Source organism: Bemisia tabaci, chromosome 2 (genome assembly GCF_918797505.1).
Source record: "Bemisia tabaci chromosome 2, PGI_BMITA_v3".
Classification (NCBI taxonomy): Eukaryota; Metazoa; Arthropoda; class Insecta; order Hemiptera; family Aleyrodidae; genus Bemisia; species Bemisia tabaci.
Window position 1 is genome coordinate 36,491,104 of NC_092794.1, and position 26,497 is coordinate 36,517,600.

The 26,497-nt window shown below is 39.7% G+C and overlaps 1 protein-coding gene across 14 annotated transcripts in view; it reads left to right on the forward strand.

Annotated features, from left to right (window-relative positions):
• The window catches only part of LOC109043408 (kelch-like protein 5), a 221,482-nt gene that overhangs the window by 165,805 nt on the left and 29,180 nt on the right, over positions 1 to 26,497 (forward strand). For 13 of the 14 annotated variants that reach the window (XR_011899325.1, XM_072297234.1, XM_072297235.1 and 10 more), the window contains one exon: positions 10,173 to 10,385. Coding sequence is in view for 13 of the 14 variants with exons in the window: in XM_072297234.1 (XP_072153335.1) it covers positions 10,173 to 10,385 (213 nt within the window). In the remaining variant the exon portion in view is untranslated. Of the gene's footprint in view, positions 1 to 10,172; positions 10,386 to 14,889; positions 15,697 to 26,497 lie in introns of those variants that run through there. The other variant, XM_072297241.1, reaches the window with a different exon arrangement.

Genomic DNA, 26,497 nt, shown 5'->3' on the forward strand with positions numbered 1-26,497 from the left:
AAAAAAAATTGATTCTTGAACATTTCAAATTTGGTCGAGGTTTCCAACACCGTCTCATGTGATCTCAGACATCACTTAAATCTATTAAAAAAATTGTCTCTTGAATATTTCAAGACATCACTTAAATCTAGTCAAAAATTGTTTCTTGAATGTTTCAAATTTGGTTGACCCCAGTGGCTTTGTGAATACGTCTGCCAGCTGTTGGTCAGTGGGTATATATTTTATCTCTATTTTCTTTTCTTGATATACTTCGCAAACGTAGTGAAATTTAACTTTGATATGTTTTGACCTCCGATTAAAAATACCATTTTTAATTAGCTGAATTGCTCCTTGATTGTCGGAATAAACAGTTGCCTTGACCGTTTTACCAGTGAGGTTTTCGATAAATGATTTCAAATAGACAAGTTCTTTAACCATTGCGCAAGCACTGACAAATTCAGCTTCCGTGGAGGAAGTTACTGTAATCTGTTGTTTTCTAGTGGCCCAAGCTATAGTACCTCCCTTGTACATTATGACATAGCCACTTGTACTTTTTCTGTCAATCTCATCCTCAGCGAAATCAGAGTAACAATAAGCATGCAGCTCTTCGTCATTACCATTCTTATACATAATTGAGGCAACGCTGTTTCCTCGTATATAACGAAAGATACGTTTCACATTTGTCACATCCAACTTCGTCGGATTTTCCATGAACCTGCTCACATAATTAACTGCATAAGCAATATCAGGTCTGGTTTTTGCTGACAAATATAGCAAATTACCCACCGCTTGACGGTAAGGAAAGTTGACTTCTTCAGCAGTTTCCTTCTCTCTCTCCGTTCTACTTGTCTTTACTGCAGGTGTTGAAACTGGTTTAGAATCCTGCATGTTAAATTTTTGCAAAATTTGGGAGGCATAATCATTTTGACTTATCGACAAACCTACGCTATTCTTAACTATTTCTACTCCTAAGAAACTCTTTGGGTCATAGTTGGCCGTCATTTTGAATTCTTTTTCAAGGCTTGTCATTATGGCTTTCGCCTTCCTCTCATCTCTGTAAGCCAAGAAGCCATCATCAACATGTATCGCTAATATTATGCCATGACTTTTATGAACAAACACACAGCGTTCACAAATTACTTCTGTGAAGCCTAAACCTTTTAGAGTATTAACAAATTTCATGTTCCATTGACGCGAAGCTTGACGTAGCCCATACAGAGACTTTTGCAATTTACATATAAATTCGTTATTCTTCTCATATACCTCGGGTAAGAACATGTATATTTCTTTGTCAAGTTGACTGTACAAAAACGCTGTTTTAACATCGAAAGTCATAATATTGTATGCGTTATCGCCAGCAAGAGCTAGAATAATGAGAAGTGCGTTGTTGCTTACCACTGGGCTATATGTCTCCTCAAAATCAATTCCTGGGATTTTTTGATCACCTCTTATGACCAATCTTGCCTTTTTACGGCCGTCCTCTTTTTCTTTTAAAATCCAGGTACTGTTTAAAATGCCTTTGCCTGCGGCTTGAAAACGTGGCACCAGTTTCCAAGTTTCATTCTCTTTTAAACTATTTTTCTCTTCATTTATGGCTTTGAGCCATTCCTTGGAATCTGGCCCTTTCACCGCTTGTGCGTAAGTGAGCATCGCACTTTGCAACATCAAGTCGAGACAATCGCTGGGGATTGGGTTACCATACCAGTCAGGATGATTTATTTCGCGCCCTGCGAGCGTGATCGTTTTGATTTCCTCTTCATTTTCTTCACTCTCATTTTCTTCATTCTCATTTTCTTCACTTCCGCTGGTATCTCTGGTACTTCTCCCCCCTCGTCCTCAGCCATTGTCCCACTTTCATCATCATTGGATACAAATATTGGGATTTTTACACTCTTCGTCCCATCAGAGTTTTGCTTATGCTTATGTTTGTTTGTGAAAACTACGTCACGGCTCACTATGATTTTCTCGCTTTCCTCACACCAAAGTCTATACGCATTTGGCGCATATCCCACAAAAATGTATTCTTGAGCTCGCTCGTCTAGTTTTTTTAGATAGTGCAAATTCTTGGCGTACGCTTGAGAGCCAAAAATTTGCAAGTTACTTAAGTCCGGCACTCTATTCGTCCATGCTTCATACGGGGTTATTTTCATCCCCCTTTTTGGACAGCGATTTAAAATGTAGCATGCGCAGCTAATCCCCAGAATTTCTTATCTAAACCACTTTTGTACATGAGGGCTCTTATCTTTTCCCAAACAGTCTTGTTGTATCTCTCACTTACTGGATTTAGTTGAGGAGTGTACGGGGGAGTGAAATCTAATTTTATACCTTTCATTTTACACCATTGCTTCATAGCAGTATTATCATACTCACCCCCGTTGTCGCACCTTAGCATAGAAACTTTGGCATTATGAGTGTTCTCTACCTCAGCTACGCATTCTTTGAACTTGGCAAATACTTCATCCTTAGTTTTTATTAAGTATAACATCACAAAACCAGAAACTCCACCAGTAAAGCTAACATAATAATTATAACCATCGTAAGTACTCGGGCTGATTGTACCACATACGTCTGAGTGGATGATGCCCAAAATACGATCGGCTTTCTGTCGTCCATCCCCGAAGGGTGTGCGACAGAGTTTAGATTTAATACATACATCACAATCTTGCAATTTTTCACTTTTTACATCTCTTTCTTGTAAGTTTAAGCCTTCGGCCATGTTTATCAATTTTATTAAGTAAGTATTTCCAATGTGCCCCAACTTTTTGTGCCATTGTTGCGCTAACTCACTTCGTTTCTCAACACTATTACATTTTTGTGCAACTAAAGCATGCTCATTTTTGAAGGGATCAATGGTGGCAATAAACAAACCCAGTTCAGTTTTGACACCGTGAAATATGTATCTTCCATGTTTCTTGATAATTTCCTTATCTTTGTTAAATTTAACTTGTCCTCCATTTGCGGTAATTGCATTTATGGAAATCAGATTTCGTGACAGTTAGGGGATATAATATACATCATTCAATTCAAAGGTCTTGAATATTATCTTACCAATTCCTGTAGCTAACATAGAGTGATCTTGTTTAGCTACGGCAATTTTAACGTTACATTCTGACATTTCAGAGGAATATTCTTTGTTTGCACACATGTGGGAGCTAGCGCCACTGTCAAGAATCCACTGTCCAACATTTTCTTGCGTCAAATTCTCATCGTATCCCATAAATGCAACCCCTTGCTCGGACTTGTCACCGTTTTTCTTTTGTTTAAAGCATTGGCTATCTGTATGATTGCTCATTTTGCAAAGAGAGCACCATTTTCCTTTTTTGTCACCCCCTTGCTCCTGATTCTTTCTTTTTAGCTTTCTACAGACTGAAATATCATGATTACGTTTTTTGCAATATGTACAAAATTTACCATTGCTTTGCGATTTCTCGTTTGAGCGTCCCTACTTTATTTGGACAAAAACGTAATAAATGATCCCCATTGCAGCCATAACAGCGTTTTTCAGCAGCGCTGAATGCAACCCCTTCGGACTTGTTCTCTTGCTTCCTGTTCTCTTCCGAAAGTAATCGAGATTTTAGCAGGGATAATGTGCGTTTGTCGCTGGGAGTTGCATCCCACGCGGACTGGAAAAAACTGTAATTGGGCGGCAATGTGGATAGAATCTTTGTTTTTAACATGTCTTTTGAAAGTTTAGCTTGAATCGCATTTAGTCTGGTATAAAGGTTTTCAATATTACTGATATGAGTCATAATGTCTGTACCTTGTATATATTTATAGTTGAAAAATTCCTCAAGGAGGGCACAACGCTGTTCCTCAGTGTCCCTCTCGTATAACTCCTTGATAATGTTCCACATCTCCTTTGCTGTTTGGCAGTTCATCAAGTGCACCAGAATAATCTTGTCCATTGTGTTTGTTATGACCCGTTGAGCTGTTGCATCAGACCTTTTCCAGTTTTGAACATCTTTCGCGTTGGATAAGTCTTCCTTCAAACGAGGCTTTGGTATACTTCCGTTCACTACATCAAGAATTCCCACTGCTCGGAATGCAATCTTCATTTGGAACTTCCATAGGGGATATGTGTTGGCATCCTTCAGTTTCTCCACGTCGCGGATCTCTAGAAGACGTGCGTTGGTGCTTCCCTCGTACGACATCGTATCAATTGCAGATTCACTTCGCAAGAGAGAGAAAGCGAGATAATAATGCACTGAATGTTTACTGCGGATTCACTTCGCAAAAGAGAGAAAGCGAGAGAGCTAAAAAAAATGTTTATTGCTGCTTCACTTCGCAAAAAAATGTTCACGCGGGTTGCTTCGCGAAAAGAAAAAAATTGGCCTCCGGCCAATTTATGCGCGGCGCTTCGCGCCGCGTACCGGCGCTACGCGCCGGCATTTGGGGGGCTTCGCCCCCCCATCCGCTTAGCGGATTGGTGCGGGGACCGCACGGGACTTTCTCGCTCGAGCCGGCGCTTCGCGCCGGCATAGACACTTTTACTGGAATATTTAGAAAAATACTGCCAATTTTACAAAATCATAAAGTTTGATTGGAATTTTGATCACAGGATAATAGTTATGAAATTTTTATTCAAACCACTGAACTTTATTGTAAATGTCTTCGCGATATGTGATGAATTCATATATTCGGACTCGACTTGTTGATTTTATGAGGCATCTTCAATTAAATATGTAATTGATTAACAAAGTCTCCTGTCAAAGATGGCGATCCGTAAAAATCTTAGCTTTTCTACGATTCATTAGGATCCATTAGATTTATTGACATCATACTTCAGATACGATTTTATATTATAATCTCTCCTTAAGCACGGTCAAAAGCCATCAAATATCTACTTGAATGGGTAGAATGACTATTCGATGTTCAAATAGTCTTAAAACTAAACGGTTTTCGCTTAGCATCTCCCAAATTTTAAATTTGGCGGGCGAATCTACCTGCTGGAAGGTTCACCACACGCCCGCCAGGAGCGCCATCTCCTTACCGCGTATCCCTGTAATTCAAAGCGAAAACAATAGAGAGCGTTGAGAGCGCCATCTCCTTCAACCAAACCTCGGGTTCTTTTTATAACCTCCTTTATTAAGTAACAAGCATTAAATCAGTCATATTTCATATTTGTGCCGTATTATTATATTATATTTGTGCTTAGTACCTCGTAAAAAGGAACCGCGAAAGATGGAATCTGCCGGGATTCTAAATTCATTAACAACAAACATATTAGTATTTAATAAAGATGTAAGTGTCAGTTCTTGCGTCAGCTTGATGACTAATAGTAACTATATATTGTAAGTACAGCCTACCTAATTAGTTGTCTAATTTTGCTTGGTGTATACCTACGGAGTAAGTTTGGAAATAGTATATGATGCATTATATAATGCATTTGAATTCCTAGGTTTCACCTGACTCAAAGCGTTTGCTGCTATTATCTAGAAGCGTTCCGACTCATTTATCAGAGAATTGAGCGTTTCCTATCGGCCCCTCTGCAATTATGAGATTAGTCCAAGAATCCTTTAGGAACTTAAATTAATGACTCAGATGGTGCTTTCGAGCCAACTTTCAAAGAATTAAAGGCATTTTTTCAAAATCTACAGTCCATGAGCTCTCCGTGTGACCGAAGTGCTCTCCTCGCTATATGACGCGTAACCCTTCAATTTTTAGTTTAGTCCAAAGACCTCATAGGAACTTACATTATTGAACCAGGTGGTGCTCTTATGCCAACTTTCGAAGAAATGAAAGGCATTTTTTTTCAAATTTACGGTCTTTGAAAATGAGTTGTTTGTGTGATGTCGCGGAGCAAAGTGCCCTACTTTTGGGCCTCGTAATCCCTTGAATTTTGAGTTTAGTCCAAAGATTTTTTAGGAACTTAAATTAATGACCCAGGTGATGTGCTTGATGCCCACTTTTAAAGAATTAAAGGCATTTTTCAAAATTTACGGTCCCTCAAAATGAGCTTTCCGTGTGATTTTGCTGAAAATGGACCTTTAACCCAATTTGACCCTAGCCCCCCCAAATTTTAGCGTACCCCAAAATCGTTGGACGTGCATAAGGAGACCATAAATATGGTGTTCTGTGAGAATTTTGAATGAAATCGAACAGATAGATTCTGAGATATCGCTGTTGACAGATTTGGGGGACGTCGGACGGACGGACACACATTTTTTCAAGTATGGTTATTTTGACTCCTGGGACCTTAAAACGTCTAGAAATGATGAAATTTCAACTTTTTTTTTTTTTTTTTCCTTGGAGGATGACAATACTTCCTCTCTACCCTAGGGGAGCGAGAAAGTAAAAATGTTTATTGCGGCTTCACTTCGCAAAAAAATGTTTACGCGGGTTGCTTTGCGAAAAGAAAAAAAATGTTTATTGCGGCTTCACTTCGCAAAAAAATGTTTACGCGGGTTGCTTCGCGAAAAGAACTGGAAAATCGCGTGGAACTCACTTCACGAAAATTTGACCTCGCCATGCGTGCAGTCGCAAAGCGTTTCGTACTGCCTCGATGTTCCCTCTCATTTTTTTGCACTTGTTTCCTAAGTAAAATATGAAAATTATCACCATCATTCCGAAAATTAACACGTAATGCACCACGTCATGCATATCAAGATCATTAGTTATCGTTATTTCGTTTTCGTTGTCGAACCAGCTCATTTTCGCACACTTTTCGATCGCACTTTCAGAACACGAATGTTTAAATTTTTCGCACACTTTTCGGTCGCACTTTCAGAACACGAATGTTTAAGTTTTCGGCTGTCGTCTGGGCTCCCATAACCTGTCGAGGTTGTTTGGAAAATACCGAGTGAAAAGTGGATCACGGATCAAGATTATGAAATTTATTGTTGAATGACATTCTCATTGGAGATGGCTTGGTATGCTTTACTCGACTGACTAACTGCGCACTGCAAGTCCGACGGATGCGTTCCAAAATGCTGCGCTTGCAATGTAGCACGATGTTGCGCGATCGGCATGAATGAATCGCAAATTGCATTATTAGTTCCGTCATGCATCTACTTCTTAAGGTCAGCCAGCCGGTCAAATCATATTAAGCCGTATCTGAAAAACCGACGGATATCGACATCCGCCGTTTTTAGGGAGAACAGTTTCTTTGAGTATACGGACCCTCAAAAGCACGTGTAAAAAATTGTAAAACTCAGAACTCCATTCTGGCGTGAAAAATCAGGCAAAAGCTATGTTATACAGGGTTATTCAAAAGTCACGCACCACTGGCCACAACTTTAGTTCTTATTATTATATCGATTTGCGGTTTAAGACGTTTTTCCTCATATCGAGGGGGACACTTTTTAGGGCATTTTCCGGTTTTTGATCCCCTCGGGGAGAGGGGGTGGGGGGCAACTCGAAAATTTCAAATGGCCACCCCCCTCGTGGCCAGTAGTGGTGCGTGACTTTTGAATAACCCTGTATGTGAAAAAGGTGGATGTCATGTAAACATTGTAAACACTCGTCGTTTTTTCACATTGAAACTGGTTTATAGCCTCGTCAATGGTTAGCTAGTTAATGGTTGAGCACTTAGTGGCCACCCTTTTTTAGAGAACAACGCTTTTATTTAAACTATTCTTTGGAAGACTGAAATTTGTAATTTAATTTCATTTTAGAAGACTAATATAATTTGTTCCCTATTTTTCTGGAAGTTACTGAATGTTTCATTTTTTTTTACCATTCATTAAGAAAATTAGTATGCGATACGTTTTTGTTAATTTCAATCGTTTAACTTTGCTGACATAGTGACATTGCTTTAAAACCTGATTTGAACCGTCATAAATATATTATCCGTAAAAACAGTGGACTTTTTTTTTTTAACCCGATATTGTTCACTGAGATTTGCTTGGAATTAAGGAGTCTAAAAAAAAAAAAAACAAATTAAAGGAGGATTTCTTCTACATAAAATCCTTAAGCCGAATCCTTTTGGTTTTAAATGGAGTTAAAATGCAGAGCCTTAAAAACTTTGTGAGCGTTTTTCTGAAAACTGAACTCGACACCCGCCTGCTCTTTTTACAGATACGGCTTCATGTATGGAAAGATGTGAATCTACTTAATGACTTTTAAGTACCTGCCCGTGTGCAACAAGGATCAGGCGGTCTGGCAGTCCAAAGCCGGGGGAAAGTCAAATCACGCACCAGTAAATTTCGAAATTTTTTGTCACTTTTTATGTAGAATGCATTTGAATGCCGGGGATAAGTGGCTGCCAGACTCAAAACAATTTTAGGCCTATGAAATACCAGCCGTTCTGTGCGCGCTTCGAGCACCCGTCTCGGCTAGCGGAGGTGCTGCGCTCCCTGGACCCCTGGCCACTCGCCACGCGAGTGACATTCGATTCGCTTCGCGAACCTTTTTTCTGAGTAATTGGACATTTGATACAACACATATACAACACACATACATTGGACATTTGTTACATCATGATGTAAACATTTTGGAGACTCTCAAGACAAAAATTATTTTGTCATAGAACCTTAATACTGGAGCGTGCCATCATTTGCACATTAATAAATTTGTGGAGATGAAGCAATCATGGGGATCGATCATTTCTTCAAAAACGCATTTAACTGGGACGTCAGTCCCATCGGGTGGAGGAAAGTGACAACCGTTGATCTGCTTCCACGATTTGACTAGCTGAAGTAACAAAAGTTCATCTTTACTTCCTAAAAAGAATATCGGAGGTGCTGGGGTCTAAAAACTGCTCAACGATAGTATAGTTCGAGTTCCAAATCGCTATCAGCCCACTTGTGTTTTTTTTTCTTACAGCTTCATTGTACCTAAATTTCACTCCTGATTTTGTTTCATTCTATCTGAATGAATCAGTAATTATATCCTCATTTAATTTCCTTCGCCTCTTTCACTTTTTCCTTTTTTGTAGTATCTGTGTCCATTTACAATTATTATTTTAAAATAGCTTTCCCTAGTATACAGTTGATTCCTCAAAAAATGAACGAAGGGTAGCAAAAGACACAAATTGCGGAACGAATTTTCTCAGTGGTTACTGTTGTTACGCAAATTTGCGGGGACTGACCGCCGCCTGCCGAAAAGCAATGTGCGCTGGGGAAGCCAGCCAGTCGTCCGGGTTCGGGAGAGCTGAACTCATAACGCGCCGTACTCTTTTGAGTTATGGTTTCTGAACTTGAACGAAAAGGCGTGCCTTTTCGTTCAAGTTCCAAGTGCCTTTTCGAGTTCGAGTATTTAAACGAGAAAGCGGGGTGTCGCGTTTTCGGTACAGATTTTAATAGTGAAGCATGCAGTGTCCGGTCCCGATCATTAACGCGACCGCGTAGAGGACGGATTCCGTTTGCAACCTGAATCTGTAACTGGAAGACAATTGTAAGGGTTACCGATCATGATTTCGAACGCATCCCGCCCGCTAATGGGTCAGCGGTACGGAACTGCTCACTGATGCCAAAGATTGTAACGAATACGGCTTGAGGGAATAGATCTCTGAACAAAACCTTTTGATACTAACGTGGTGATTACCTAACCCCCTGTTGCTTGTATTAATTTTTGATCTTGGATTTTGGAGGACACAAATCTGTGTTGTAGCTTTCGTAAAAACATTGAATCCCAAATTTTTTTTCTCACAATTTTTGTCATCATTTTTCAAAGAGGAGTAATTCAATTCTTAAGAAACCAAAAAATATGTTGATATAATACACCATGCCATAGAGAGCAGGTCATCTCATTATAACTCTAGTTTAGTTTGGCATCGAAAGTCCCAAAATGGCTTTAAAATATTTACTTAAGCATTGGCACCAATGTGTAATCACTGAGTGCCCCAGTAAAATTTTCTTTCTCTGTTCATGGTCACAAATCAGGTGCTTGGAGAACAAGGCGCACAAGTGCAATTTTTGAAAAAATTGAGATATACCTGAACTCGTCTACAACTAGTTTGGAAATACATTCAGTGAAAAATTTACATCTGAAATCCAACTTAAAAGCATTAAAAAGTAAGTTTAAACTTCCTTCCTGCCAAGAGGCGCCACTTAATTTTGAAATTGTAAATGTGTATTTCTTATAATAGCGAAGACTTCACTTGTGCGCCTTGTCCTCCAAACCCCTCGAATATACTTTTCTCACTAATGCTCTTTTTTGATCTGAAAACTTATTTTGAATCTCAGCTGACTTTTTTGGCTCAACTTTTATTTTTCATTTGGTTTTAAAATTCTCAATCTCTATTTCTTCTCTAGATTATATGCAGTCGGTGGCCGTGATGGGAGCTCATGTTTAAAAAGCGTGGAATGCTATAATCCTCATACAAATCGATGGACCTTGTGCGCTTCAATGGCCAAACGGCGAGGAGGTGTTGGTGTGGGAGTGATGAATGGCTTTCTTTACGCATTAGGAGGTCATGATGCACCTGCTTCCAATCCATCTTCGGCTCGATTTGATTGTGTTGAAAGGTAATATTATCCTTCCAATTCTTCCATTAAAAGATGTCTTCCTCCACCAAATCATAAACGATTTTCTCGCTTATGATCACAGTCAATCATTCGTGATATTTCAGGTTAGATACTTCTTAATCAGAAGAGTTGATAAAAGTGTATGCGTAGAAAAGCAGTATCAACTTCGTTGATTTCAAGTCCACAGAACTTGAAAGAGGTGTACGCAGCTCCCATCAGAATTGGTCTCAGAAAGCAATTTTTTCTTGCAAGAAGTCTACGGAAGAAGGATAGGGAAGTTAAAAGATGACTGATTTTTTAATCTAGCTCTATAGGGGGGGGGGGGGGGGGGTTGCCACAAAAAAAAGTATGTTTTGACAAGTTTTGAATGGTTATGAATTTCATATTAAATATTGGTTAATTTTAACTGAGCTGTGGCTCATGGAATTTTTCGATTTTTAATTTTAGTTACTCAGTTTTTCAAAATGAAGGTCAAATATCCAGGGTGTCCCAGACCACCCGTACCAGGTCTTTTTCCCGGTTTTTTAGGTCGTACGAAATCGGAGACTGCGGAGTTAAATAGGGAATCTACCCCAAGGAATCCAAATTTCATGGTCCTGGAAACCCCCCCCCCCCCAGCTCCCCTTGGGAGGTAAAAGGGGGTTAAGATCCCAATAGCCGGGGTTCTCGATGGGATTGCGATTCGATTGCATTAAATTTGAAAGGTACAAAAATTTCACGTGAAATTGTCTCCTAAAAATCCAAAATCGGACCACTTTACGCCCCAAAATAATTCCTTAAAGAGGGCAACAGCAGCTCCCTCTATAATTTCCCATCGGTCAAAAATTGACGTAGACTCTCTGGGAAAAGATGGTCTCCTAAGTAATCAACCTCAAGAAATCCGATTTTTATGGTCCTGAAGCCCCCCTAGCCACCTTTTGGGGGTAAACAGGGAAGGCACAATTTCGAAAGGCGGGGGATATTGTGCCTCCCCCGTTTACCCCCTAAAGGCGGCTAGGGGAGCTTCGGGAGATTCCCTATGCAACCGCATGGTCTCCGACTTCGTACGAACCAATCCAACCGAGAAAAAGACCAGGTACGGGTCATCTGGGATCACCTGTATTAAAGCATAATAAATAATAATGAAATAAACTAAATATGTGCAGAAGTGGTCGTTTGTGTTATTCTCTTTAAAATGAAGCTAAATGCATAATGGGCAAACAATAAGTTGCAGAGTGCTGATTCATCTAAGTTAAAGCGATAGGGTGAAAGAGCACTGCAATTTTTTAGTAACCTTCAAAACCCTGCAGCAAAGGGAGTTGCAGAGAAAATCCACTATCTGAGGGAACACTTTGTCTTTGGACGGAATACAAGTAAAAACAATACAACCATTAAAACTCGATCAACCAGAAATGGGCGGGAACCCTTCTTTTCTCTTTTAAACATTAGACCGGAAGTCTGGGAACGCATTTGACCACTCTAAAAGAGCTAAACTGGGCCAGACTACTGCTCAATGACCTAAGACTAACCCTGTGGAAAAGCACACATGCCTCTTCATGCAGTGCAAGAAAGCTTCGTCCTCCAAATCAGCTCGCGATCGTGAGTGGTCGCGGCCATCTCCCCTGGAACTCCTGCACGCCACCCCAAACTAACAGGTCTGAAATATCATCACCATCTTCACAAGCTTGTACTACCTCGTATGCAGGAACTCATAATAACTCACAAATTCCTTTAGTGAAGCTCGTTTTCTCATAGCAAAATGGTAAAACCCACGGTTTTAACTGCAACACTACATACACCAACAGAATTAACAAAACTAAATAAAAATGTCTAAAAGCGCACTCTATTTATCTGTAGCATTAGGGTGTTCCTTATGTTGGACTTTTGAGAAATTCTCAGGTCGGAACCCTGCAATCGGTTCCTTTTTATGTAAAAATATCGGAGTGGGGGGGAATTAAACAAATTTTTTACGTATGTCGCAATGGCGCCAAAGTTGAGGCCGGCGAAAATACGATTTTCAGCAAATCGGGCTTTTACGGTATTTCGCCCTGAACTTTGGGTACGCATTTTTGCATGTAGACGAATAAAAATTTGCACTAGTACACATTTATTAGTGTTCTTTCACGTAAAATCATAAGATTTGGGCTAAAAACTGTGCAGATGCATGTTTCAAACCCTCAAAGTTACGGCAGAACACGATTTTTTGGGCCCTTATCAGGAGTTACGTTTATAAGCAGTGTCTACTGAAACATGATGAAATCATGTTTCAGTTTTTTTTGCATCAAAGAAGCAAGTAACTCTTCCAAAATTAGAATCATGCATTGCTTCCTGAACTAGTGTATTTTATTTTAAGTATATTAGTTGTAAATATAAATTATGTGTTGATGTGGTCTGACAGCAAAATTGCGCCAAATCTGATTAAACACAAATACACAAGTGAGTAAAGAGGGGGGATTCACACTCGGTAGAGTTGAACTGATATGAAAACCGACAACTGGGGTTACATTCCCTGAGCTGAGAACCCTGCTGATCTCCTTACTAGAAGTGTCTATGCTAAAAGACAAAAGAGAAACAAACTAGAAGAATACCTCTTATGGTGGTTTGGTCCTCTATGCATTGGAAGTACTGAAACTGTTTCGAATGGTTCACCTAGGATATTTGTAGAGCCACAAAATGTTGATATTGTTTGAGTGCGGTTAATTTTGAGCAAATGTTTTTATTTTTGAGGTATTCAAGTTTTAATAAGTTACTGCTTGTAACATTGTACTGTCTTAGATTTATTGAAAATTTAAGGCAGAACTTAGAAAGGAGTAATAAAAGAACTGGGTCTTTAACTTGTGAGGAGCTAAATAATGCTAAAGTAAGATTGTGCAAAATTGCACCAAAAGAGAGATTTTATTATGAGTATACCTTATTGAAAAAAAATGGAGAGTTGCCAAAAAGTAATTCAATAGTAAGTTTAAGTCCTTTCGTCAAAAATGGTTTAATTCGTGCCGGAGGAAGGATACAAAATTCATCTATTCCCCACTATGCATCACATGATATTTTACTTCCTCAGGATCATCTTTTATATTCTTTAATTGTTGCATCAGAGCGTATCAAAGAGTTACATTGCGGCCCACAGTTATTACTTTCCTTAGTCAGAGCGTCATTAGGCCTACTAATGGTTTAAAGTTTGCAAAGAAAACAGTTAATTCATGTGTGCCATGTCGAAGAGTAAGACCATCCAACACTACGCAGCTAATGGGACACTTACCACAAGAAAGAGATACACCTTCGAGATCATTTCCAGTCATAGGCTTGGACTATTGTGGACCATTTAAATTGCGCTTGCAGCCTAACAAAAAAGGAGTCAATTTTTGGAATATTGTTCTATTTATATGCTTCGCTACAAAAGCTGTTCATCTAGAGACAACATTAATTTAATCTAACAACTGACTCATTCCTATTAGCACTTCAAAGATTTGTATCTAGAATTTGTATTGATTTCGGAATTTGTATCTAGAGGTGGAGATCAGTCAAAAACGTTTATCGGTGCTAGAAATAATTTTCAGCAACCCTTGTTGTTTGAAAATAACCTTCCACCCAAAATTTCATATTACTTGCAAGAAAAACAGATTGAATGGAAGTTTATCCCTAGTTACTCTCCGAATTTTGGTGGTTTATGGGAGAGCTGTGTCAAAAGTTTCAAACATCAATTTTCTAAAACCATAACAACGAACACACTTCATTTCGAACAATTCTCAACACTCCCTAACAAAATTGAAGCAATCCTAAATTCTAGACCTCTTTGGCCAGTGTCAAACGATCTTTCTGATCCCTCTGCACTAACCCCTGGCCACTTCTTGATTGGTTTTTCAATGACCGAGATTTCAAACACTAACACAGAATGCCCAACCTCGTCGGTTACAAATTAGAAGTTGATTAAAAAATTATATGAAACATTTTGGAAACGTTGGTCGATGGAATTTTTACATCAACAACAAAGGTATAAATGGGTAAGACAAACTAATGTTAAGGTCAATACATTATTGATTTTAAAAGATAAGTTTTTGCCTCCTCTGCTTTGAAGAATGAGCAGAATTATAAAGCTTTACCTAGTCAATGACAACATAACTAGAGTCTCACTACACCGAAAAAAAGAAGAGTTCATCCAATCGCCCTGGGACCTGACTCAACATCCTAAGGCGGTTGAAAAATTGGACTCTAACCTGTTGTTTGTATCAACAGCATGCTGAAACGGCAATTCAGTACCCTTTGGTCTGTTGGACTAATGCTCGAGGCCGCTAAGCCAACGGCCCAAGGCGGTAATATTTACCGCCTGGGTAAGTGACCCGCTGACGCAATAGCTAGGGTATTGGATTCTATGTCTAACAGGCGGTAAAATCTACCGCCCCTGACTGTTAACCTGGCACTTCTGAGCCATTGCAAAAAAGGCTTTTAATGAAGGGAAAAATTTAATTTTCTATTTGTCTTTCATATTTATGATTATTATTTAATTTGAGAACATCCTTACCTCCTCCAGGCTACTCTACCGGAGATGATTCAATCATCCAGCACCCTTAAAATTCTTTTGTCCGTGGCGGGATTAGAACGCGCATCCTTCGGAGTGCTACCGTGCGCGGCCTTTACTGTTTGAGCTAGCCAGGCTGCCGGTCGGGAGCCTCACTTTTCACACATTATGTAGCCTCTCCTATAGTATCTCACTATCTCAATAGAATTTCCTAGTGATCTTCTTGCGCGCTATAAGATTAGTTTAGCCCATGAAGTATATTTTTCTCTCTTTATGTCTCTCCCTCCTTTTATTTAATTTCAAATTATTAAAAACATATTTTATTTGTATTTTAGCCTGAGAAATTATTTTAAGACAGTAGCAGCAAATTCTTGCGAAGTTTTGTTGGATGACTCAAAAAAAGGAGGAGGAGAAAAAAAAAACAAAGTGAACAAAAAATTTTCATGAGTTTATCAATAATTTTAGGTAATAGTAACACTTGCATTTTTGTTACTCAAAATTGTTCATATATTGACTGACCTTCATTTTGTAACTGTTTTAAAAACTCATAGATTAAATTCATAGATCTTTGAAGATGCGAATATTTTGCGGCATAAAATGTTTTAAAGTCTTATATTATTTAAATTTAAGAAAAACCACGCTTTGTTTCTAGCTTTGCCTCAAAGTAAAAAAATGTATTTATTTAAATTTCAAAATGCTGCCTCTTCATCTAAAATACTTTTAAGAAAACCGGCGCTCCGCTTCGCTCCGCGCCGGCTTTTGAGGGGGCTTCGCCCCCCCAAGCCCCCCCCCAGGACGCGCGCTTCGCGCGCGTTTTCTAGTTTGGGTGTCCGGCCTCAGTTGTTCTGTCTTTTAAGTGACCCGCGCGTCCACCGCGGGAAGAGTGTATTTTCCGAAGGGAGGGGCGGGGGCGGGGAGGGGGCGGGGAGTTAGCAATCTTTGGAGGTTGGATTTACGTTTACACTGTTGGAGGCATTGATTATTCGAATAAGGACTTCATGTCGCCAGATTGCAACAACAATCCTCATGTAATGTCTGATATGAAAAAATGTCAACAAACGCTGTGGCAAGCTTGAATGACGATGGATGAATCTCCATAACCGACTGTGCGACAACATTGCCGTCTTGTCCACCAATTATCAGTCTGTAACCCACTGTGCGGCAATATAGTCATCGTGTCCACCAATTATCAGTTCATCAGTTGGTGACCCATTGTACGACAACATTGCCGTTTTATCCACCAATTTTCAGTTCGTGACCCACTGTGCGACAACATTCCCGTCTCGTTCACCAATTTTCAGTTCGTGACCCACTGTGCGAAAACATTGTCGTCTCGTCCACCAACTTTCAGTTCGTATCCCACTGTGCGACAACATTGCCGTCTTGTCCACCAATTTTCAGGTCGTGACCCACTGTGCGACTTCCCTCCTCTTTTGCCGCACACCCCCCGCCTAAAACTTTCAAAGCTCGCCATTTTTAAACGGCTTGATCGATTTCGCTCAAATTCAATACCAGCCTAGAACTAAGTAAGATCTTCCTTCTGTAAAAATTTCGGGGGGAAAGCTTTTCATTTGCGCGAGTTATCGCGCCCACAAAATTGAACCTCCCCCCACTTCTCGCCCCCACCATTCGAAATTTAATACTTCGATCTCCGTTTTTTTGCGCAGAATGGTAGTCCTGTTCCTCTACTTTACATCGCAAAAAGTTTCACTTGGAAATTTTTTAAAATGAGGGAAATATAACCAAGCAAAAATCGAAAAAACCACGATGAGTCGGAAATATATCCCATCCCACCTATAATAGTTATCGGATCTATGTCAGCAAATCTTTCGTTCACGATAACTATCGTTAGATTTACGTGAGCTGATTCAAATTTTGCAATTTTGTCCATTTTGGTCTCATGAAGAACTGTATAGATTTTCGGTTAAATCGCATTTACCGTTTACTTGTAAACGGCAATTAACGTAAGTGCCCTACTTACGCTGTTTTCCACTAAACTGATTTTATTAAAGTTCCATTCCTTTGTTTCCTTGGTAACCTTTGTTTGCTATCAGCTGATGTTTTCTTTCCATATCTCGGCCAAGTCAGTGGATTTTATACTTCCTTTTTATTTTATTTTTTTTTTATAATAAATCATAGCGAGGTTAGTTCTAATTTCTTGCCAGCATTTGTTCTACCCCCTCCTCCTTCCAGCTCATGTTTCTAACTCGTGCAGCCCTCCCCCCGCCACTCATTTTACTTGTCTCTTTTTTCTTATGGCATGCCTTGCTCCCCTATATCCATCCTCGATATATCGTTCGATATAAAGCAGAACAGACACGGATAAATCGGAATTTATTGATATTCACCGGGTTAAAAGGTAGGAATTTTAAGAAAAGGGGAATAATCAGTGTGAAACGGGGTAGATAAGGATAAAATAGGATAGGTAGGGTTATCCTGCCCTTCGATATATTGATCTGTGTTAATCGATTTTTGATATATTGTCCAATATGGACCAGGATGGGAAAGTGGCATAATCAATTTGAAACGGGACGGATAGAATAAATCAGATATGGGTAAAATACGATATAGATTGGGATAAAACGGGATGTATTAATATTAACCGGGGTAAAAGGGATGTTTGTTGTGTTTAAAGTTTTTGCTATGTTTGTTGTCTTTGATGTGTTTCATGCAATTGTTGTGTTTGATGCATTTGCTGTGTTTGATGTGTTTGTTGTGTTTGATGTGATTGTTGTGCTTGATGTGTTTGTTGTGTTTGATGTGCCTGTTGTGTTTAATGCGTTTGATGTGTTTGATGTGTTTGTTGTGTTTGATGTGTTTGTTGTGTTTGATGTGTTTGTTGTGTTTGATAAGCTTGTTGTGTTTGATAAGTTTGTTGTGTTTGATGTGTTTGTTGTGTTTGATGTGTTCGTTTCTTTTACACACAACCCAACTATATTCTATCTTCAACTATACAGGGTATCCCCAAAGTCCCTTCCACTCCCTCTAAAATTTTACGTACTTAATATTTTGAAACAAAATTTTGGGAATGTTCAAACATCAATGTTAGCTACTTTCAGGGCCCCCAAACTTCCGAGTGTGTCCCCTCCGAGTAGTGTGTTGTTAGCGAGGAGTGTGAAAATTATTATCTGGCGGCAGTAAGTATTTTTATCATTCGAAGACCCTACTATTCTTTGGGAGGAGTGTGCCCCTTCTGAGGAGTGTGTTGTTTGCGAGGAGTGTGAAAATTGTCAATATCTGGTATTAAATATTTTTACCATTGAAGACCGTACTACTTTTTTGGAGGAGTGCGCCCCCTCTGAGGAGTGTGTTATTAGCGAGGAGTGTGAAAATTGTCAATATCTGGCATCAAATATTTTTATCATTCGAAGACCCTACTTCTCTTTTGGAGGAGTGTGTTGTTTGCGAGGAGTGTGAAAATTGTCAATATCGGCCGTTAAATATTTTTATCATTCGAAGACCCTACTACTCTTTGGGAGGGGTGTGCCCCCTCTGAGGAGTGTGTTGTTTGCGAGGAGAGTGAAAATTGTCAATATCAGGCATTAAATATTTTTATCATTGAAGACCCTACTACTCTTTGGGAGGAGTGTGTCCCTTCTGAGGAGTGTGTTGTTAGCGAGGAGTGTGAATATTATCATTATCCGGCATTAAGTATTTTTATCATTCTAAGACCCTACTACTCTTTGGGAAGAGTGTGCCCCTTCTGAGGAGTGTGTTGTTAGCGAGGAGTGTGAATATTATCATTATCCGGCATTAAGTATTTTTATCATTCTAAGACCCTACTACTCTTTGGGAAGAGTGTGCCCCTTCTGAGCAGTGTGTAGTTAACGAGGAGTGTGAAAATTATCATTATCTGGTATTAAGTATTTTTATCATTCGAAGACCCTACTTCTCTTTTGGAGGAGTGTGTTGTTTGCGAGGAGTGTGAAAATTGTCAATATCGGCCGTTAAATATTTTTATCATTCGAAGACCCTACTATTCTTTGGGAGGAGTGTGCCCCTTCTGAGGAGTGTGTTGTTTGCGAGGAGTGTGAAAATTGTCAATATCTGGTATTAAATATTTTTACCATTGAAGACCGTACTACTTTTTTGGAGGAGTGCGCCCCCTCTGAGGAGTGTGTTATTAGCGAGGAGTGTGAAAATTGTCAATATCTGGTATTAAATATTTTTACCATTGAAGACCCTACTACTCTTTTGGAGGAGTGCGCCCCTTCTGAGGAGTGTGTTATTAGCGAGGAGTGTACAAATTTTCAATATCTGGCATCAAATATTTTTATCATTCGAAGACCCTACTTCTCTTTGGGAGGAGTGTGCCCCTTCTGAGGAGTGTGTTGTTAGTGAGGAGTGTGAATATTATCATTATCTGGCAGTAAGTATTTTTATCATTCGAAGACCCTACTACTCTTTGGGAGGGGTGTGCCCCCTCTGAGGAGTGTGTTGTTTGCGAGGAGAGTGAAAATTGTCAATATCAGGCATTAAATATTTTTACCATTGAAGACCCTATTACTCTTTTGGAGGAGTGCGCCCCTTCTGAGGAGTGTGTTATTAGCGAGGAGTGTACAAATTTTCAATATCTGGCATCAAATATTTTTATCATTCGAAGACCCTACTTCTCTTTGGGAGGAGTGTGCCCCTTCTGAGGAGTGTGTTGTTAGTGAGGAGTGTGAATATTATCATTATCTGGCAGTAAGTATTTTTATCATTCGAAGACCCTACTACTCTTTGGGAGGGGTGTGCCCCCTCTGAGGAGTGTGTTGTTTGCGAGGAGAGTGAAAATTGTCAATATCCGCCATTATATATTTTTATCTTCAGAAGGCTCTAATACTCTTTGGGAGGAGTGTGCCCCTTCTGAGGAGTGTGTTGTTTGCGAGGAGTGTGAAAATTGTCAATATATGGCATTAAATATTTTTATCATTCGAAGACCCTACTTCTCTTTGGGAGGAGTGTGCCCCTTCTGAGGAGTGTGTTTTTAGCGAGGAGTCTGAAAATTATCATTATCCGGCATTAAGTATTTTTATCATTCTAAGACCCTACTATTCTTTGGGAAGAGTGTGCCCCTTCTGAGCAGTGTGTAGTTAACGAGGAGTGTGAAAATTATCATTATCTGGTATTAAGTATTTTTATCATTCGAAGACCCTACTACTCTTTGGGAAGAGTGTGCCCCTTCTGAGCAGTGTGTAGTTAACGAGGAGTGTGAAAATTATCATTATCTGGTATTAAGTATTTTTATCATTCGAAGACCCTACTTCTCTTTTGGAGGAGTGTGCCCCTTCTGAGGAGTGTGTTGTTTGCGAGGAGTGTGAAAATTGTCAATATCGGCCGTTAAATATTTTTACCATTGAAGACCGTACTACTTTTTTGGAGGAGTGCGCCCCCTCTGAGGAGTGTGTTATTAGCGAGGAGTGTGAAAATTGTCAATATCTGGTATTAAATATTTTTACCATTGAAGACCCTACTACTCTTTTGGAGGAGTGCGCCCCTTCTGAGGAGTGTGTTATTAGCGAGGAGTGTACAAATTTTCAATATCTGGCATCAAATATTTTTATCATTCGAAGACCCTACTTCTCTTTGGGAGGAGTGTGCCCCTTCTGAGGAGTGTGTTGTTAGTGAGGAGTGTGAATATTATCATTATCTGGCAGTAAGTATTTTTATCATTCGAAGACCCTACTACTCTTTGGGAGGGGTGTGCCCCCTCTGAGGAGTGTGTTGTTTTCGAGGAGAGTGAAAATTGTCAATATCCGCCATTAAATATTTTTATCTTCAGAAGGCTCTAATACTCTTTGGGAGGAGTGTGCCCCTTCTGAGGAGTGTGTTGTTTGCGAGGAGTGTGAAAATTGTCAATATCAGGCATTAAATATTTTTATCATTGAAGACCCTACTACTCTTTGGGAGGAGTGTGTCCCTTCTGAGGAGTGTGTTGTTAGCGAGGAGTGTGAATATTATCATTATCCGGCATTAAGTATTTTGATCATTCTAAGACCCTACTACTCTTTGGGAAGAGTGTGCCCCTTCTGAGCAGTGTGTAGTTAACGAGGAGTGTGAAAATTATCATTATCTGGTATTAAGTATTTTTATCATTCGAAGACCCTACTTCTCTTTTGGAGGAGTGTGCCCCTTCTGAGGAGTGTGTTGTTTGCGAGGAGTGTGAAAATTGTCAATATATGGCATTAAATATTTTTATCATTCGAAGACCCTACTTCTCTTTGGGAGGAGTGTGCCCCTTCTGAGGAGTGTGTTTTTAGCGAGGAGTCTGAAAATTATCATTATCCGGCATTAAGTATTTTTATCATTCTAAGACCCTACTACTCTTTGGGGAGAGTGTGCCCCCTCTGAGGAGTGTGTAGTTAGCGAGGAGTGTGAAAATTATCATTATCTGGTATTAAGTATTTGCATCATTCGAAAACCGTACTTCTCTTTGGGAGGAGTGTGCCCCTTCTGAGGAGTGTGTTGTTTGCGAGGAGTGTGAAAATTGTTAATATCTGGCATTAAATATTTTTAGCATTCGAAGACCCTAATACTCTTTGGGAGGAGTGTGTTGTTTGCAAGGAGTGTGAAAATTATTATTATCTGGCATGAAATATTTTTATCATTCGAAGACCCTAATACTCTTTGGGAGGAGTGTGTTGTTTGCGAGGAGTGTGAAAGTTGTCAATATCTGGCATGAAATATTTTTATCATTCGAAGACCCAACTTCTCCTTGGGAATAGTGTGCCGCTTCTGAGGAGTGTGCTGTTAGTGAGGAGTGTGAAAATTGTCAATATCTGGCATTAAATATTTTTATCATTCGAAGACCCTACTTCTCTTTGGGAGGAGTGTGTCCCTTCTGAGGAGTGTGTTGTTTGCGAGGAGTGTGAAAATTTTCATAATCTAGATTTTATAATATTTTTTAATGAGAAGATCCTACTTTACCTTCGGTGGAGTAAACCCCTTCCGAGGAGTGTGTTGTTTATGGGAAGCTTGCTCTCTTCAGAAAGGACATACTTCTCCCAAGGACCTTATGGGTCCTTTGTATCACAGAAGATTTATGTGGAGGTAATTCATTAATCATGCTCCTCGCAAAAACACACTCCTCACAGGGCACACTCCTCCAAAGGACTACTACGGTCTTCTCCAGAAACCCAGGGGAGCGAGAAAGTAAAATATGTAAGTACAGAGAATGATAACATTCACACTACTCGCAAATGCATACTTCTCAGGTAGAGCAAATACCTTCCAAGAACAAATATGGTCTTATTCATCAAGAATGATTGAAATGGAGATGAGGACAATATTCATATTCCTTACAAACAACACATTCCTTAAAAAGGACACACTTCTCCTATGAACCAATTTGGTATCCCCATAATGTAATATTAAGTAACTCATAATACGTACGTGTAGGCATAGAAAGTTCAAATTTGTAAATATGTGCAAATTTACCAGATACATACTAATATATTAAAATGCAGCATTATGGTAACGTTTTATGTATAAGAAGATCTTGTAAAATACTCCTTTACATATAATAAAATGGTATCCCGGGAAAGAAATTCGATCCAATGCCATTGCATTTTTTGCAGTCTGGCATATTTAATGCTGATAGTGAGTCCGTTCTCATTATTTCCATGATTTTTGTTGTGCAAACAGTGATTAAGATGTTAGCGCCCACTGAGAGTGGAGTACCGCATAGGTATTAAGAGAAAAAACACAGAAAATATTAGCCAATGTAAAACGCGTACCTCCAACTGAACACTGAACTGACCGAACACCGAACACGCGCACAACACCAATTCACCAATGCAGTAGACAAAAGAAATAGAATAGTAACAATAGAATCCCAGAAAAGGGCGAGAGATTCTTGCTTACATCACTTCTTCGTTTTCTGATGTTGACATCATTTCACTCATAAACAAGAAAACATAACCCTTTGAAGCCGGGGCCTGTAAGCCACAGACGAGATAGATGAATGAAAACAGGTAGGTAAAGTACGAACACGAGTCGGTTTTAAAGTTCAAATACCGGAGCAAGGACCCTGAAGCACATGATTGAAGACAAAAAACACTAGATGGGGCCGAAGCCCCACCCTTTCAAAAAGATGATGAAAACTTACATGAGGTCTCACTAGGAGATGGCAAAAAACTGAATGGCGGCCGGGCCCCCCACTCCCCAGGCAATGCCAATTGCCCTCTCCCCACTGGCCGACAGCCAGTAGAGAGAGACCAATCAACGTGCCCTGGGACTAGAAGGACCAAACCGCGCATATTCAAATTATATGTCCGGAGACCGGGTTACACCTTAAGAAGCAGGTTGCGCGTTGCCGGCTGACCGTTACGATCGTCGCGGCCTCTATCGGGGATCGTTGCCGGCTGACTGGTGCTCCGTTACGATCGACGCGGCCTCTGCCGGAAATCTCGTCATCGTCTCACATAAAGCGACAGCAGCGCTATCTTATACACCTACCGCGAAGCTTTGGTTGCTGTGTGAACGTTGTGAGGAAGGAATCGAAATCGCCTCGAAAATGACTAGTCCGGTTTTTACATTGTTCTTATGGCTTTTCATTGTGAGGAGCTCCTCATAATTACCCCACTGCTCACAACGTGTGTTAAAATCTTATAAAACTCCTCACAACTACGGTCCCACATTATATATATAAACATGAATTCAAACGGCATGCATATTCGTAATCTACGACCCATGATCGATGCTCATTACATGGTCTTTGGTCCAGGTCTGACATCAGGGGAGAACGCAATAGTGTATTTCCTTTGGAAAATACACTAAAAAAGTTTGCAATATTTCTAACATCCCGTAAAAGCGGATTTCTTTTTCCGTGTATTTTAACAGGTTCTTTTTTTTTTACATAACTAAAAGTCCATAATATGTTACTGACAAGGCAGCAATAAAAAACTGAAAATTATGACAATTTTAAAAATAATGTCATTATTAAGGGACAGCTAAGAATGATCATGTTTTCCCGTCCCGAGAACAATAATTATTCAAATTCCAAATCTTCAAGCCAAAAATTCAAAGTCATCTTAATAAGCCATGGTGATGTTGACGGCCATCACGGTTGCGTGAGAGGAACCGTAGGCTCCGCAGTCTGGATAAGTGTTTGTTCAACGCCGCGGAGGCGGTAAAATGAACCGCCTTTGGATTACATTCCCGGGTCTACAGACGTTGATTTTACGAACTACACAGGCTGTTAATTTAAAATACTTTTCATGTTAATTTAACCGTTTGATCTGTCATTTCATCAGACCTGACAGTCCGTCTATGACACCGATTTGCTGGTTGCTGTTCTAATAACTAAGATATGTTGAGGTAGCGCCCAGGGCGATTAGATGAAATGAAAAACTAGTATTATACGTGGTCTGTCCGGAAAGTATCAGGACTTTTTGATTATCTCGGAATGTAATGCAGATAATGAGCTGAAACTTGGGTTGGATTTTGCGAAGGTCCTCTCCAATGCAGCCACACAATCGGGCTTTCACACCTTTAATCAGTCGATTGCAATCAACTGATCAAAGTGTGTGTGTCAAGTGCTATCGTCGCGTTTTTTTTTCGTGAAATGACCGAGCGTGAAGATCAGAGAATTTGTATTTTTTGCTTTAATCTAGAAAAAACTGCCAAGGAGACCATGGAAATGATTCGGAAAGCTTTTGGCACTGATTCTATGAGCAAGAGCAATATTTATGAGTGGTATAATTGCTTTAAATCGGGTCGTGAAACAGTCGCTAATGATCCGCCGTCTGGGAGACCTTCGTCGACGAATTCTCCCGATAACGTGGAAAAAGTTCGGGAAGCTATTGCCCAAGACAGTCGGTTAACCGTGCGGGAACTGGCAGAGCAGCTAAATATCCCGAAGACCATCGTTGCGGAAATTTTAACTGAAAAACTCGGGCGGAGCGGTGACTGGATGCTCCAACATGACAACGCTCCGGCTCATTCCTTCCGTCGTGTGCAACAGTTTTTGGCAAAGCACGGTATTCCTCTGGTTCCAAATCCTCCATACAGTCCAGACTTAGCTCCTTGCGACTTCTGGCTGTTCCCAAAGCTGAAATCTCCAATGAAAGGGACTCGATTTGACTCCATCAATGACATCAAAGAGAATACGACGAGAGCGCTGAAGGACATCCCAAAGGAGTGCTTTTTGGGCTGTTTTGAAAAAGCTCAAAAATCGCTGGAACAAGTGCATTGTGTCTTACGGAGAGTACTGCGAAGGAAATTAAAGCCACAATGTCATAGGTAAGCTCGATTTCTCAAAATCTAAAAAGTCCTGATACTTTCCGGACAGACCACGTATTTGACACCCGAAGTGACTGTTCAAATTACACCTCTTTTTTTTCGGTGTAATCAAAACCAGCTCTGGCACTTTAATACGCAGCATATCTGAAATTTGCCCTGTCCTAAACCCTGAAATACCCGCCCGGAGGTGGCAACCTGTACGATTTCGCCTGTATATTGCATATGTATGTATCTATGGTTACGCATGTTACGGATGTAATTCCATGTCTTTTCAAAATCCTTTCATCCGTCTGTACCTGAGAAATTCAGTGAACCAGCCGACTTTCAGACTTTCAGACTTTCAACAAAATTCGTCGGCAGCTTTACCATTGAAATGATTCTTAGGTGATTTTGAACAAAGCGATTTTATTAAAAAAATTTTGGACAGGTTTGAATCACCTTGAATTCTTCAAAGGAGAAAAAAAAAAATATTTTCTTCACTCTTGAAAGACATGAAATTAACCAAGCTGTAGGTAAGTAAGTAGTTCTGATCGCTTCATTCCATGAAATATAATGTGCCTTGTTGCTGCAGGAAACACTTACAACATACTAACAAGAATCCTCAAATAAATTAACTGTCTTATGCAATATCTATTGATAAGTATTTGATGATATCTATAAAGTACAAAAATTCTGAAAAGACACTGGCAATACCAGCATAGTCATCTCAAAATTTACTCTCAGGAACAAAACTAAAAATTCTGAAAGTTTCCCAAGAATGCTTTTGAGACAACTTTACATATTGTTCCTAGATGAAGTGTAGCCCGCCACATAGCATGTTGTATTCCTCTTCAAATATACACGCAGGTGAGTAGATTTTGAAATTTTGAGCGCACAATTTGCTTATGAAAGAAGCGAGCACTAACATAACTACCACTTACCATTATCACTTCTCGATGAATTTTTATAGGTTGATGCTATCAAAAGTTGAGTTTTCATGTCGGTTCAGCCGCAGCACACACCAGAAAATTCCTGCTTTGATCAGACCTTCGATGATTCATTGTCGAAATAGCTTTGAACTGATTAATGATACATGACACCATGAGTGTCATTTATTGATGAATCAGACATCAAAGTATAAATTTGACGCTGCTATGGCAGTACCTAATTTCATCTGACAAGAGTGACCGTCTAAATGTGAAACCCACTAAGGACAGATCTCAGAAACTTTGCGTCACCGCAAGAAGATATTAACTGAATAACTATACACCAAATTATTAACGCAATTGGGAAATTTCTTTGGTAAATTATTGTGCTCAAGAGAAAGTCATGACTGTAGAAAAAAAGAAATAATACCTGTACCAATAGTGTAACGGTGTATGCACTAGAGTGGTCACTTACAAAGAACAGACACGAA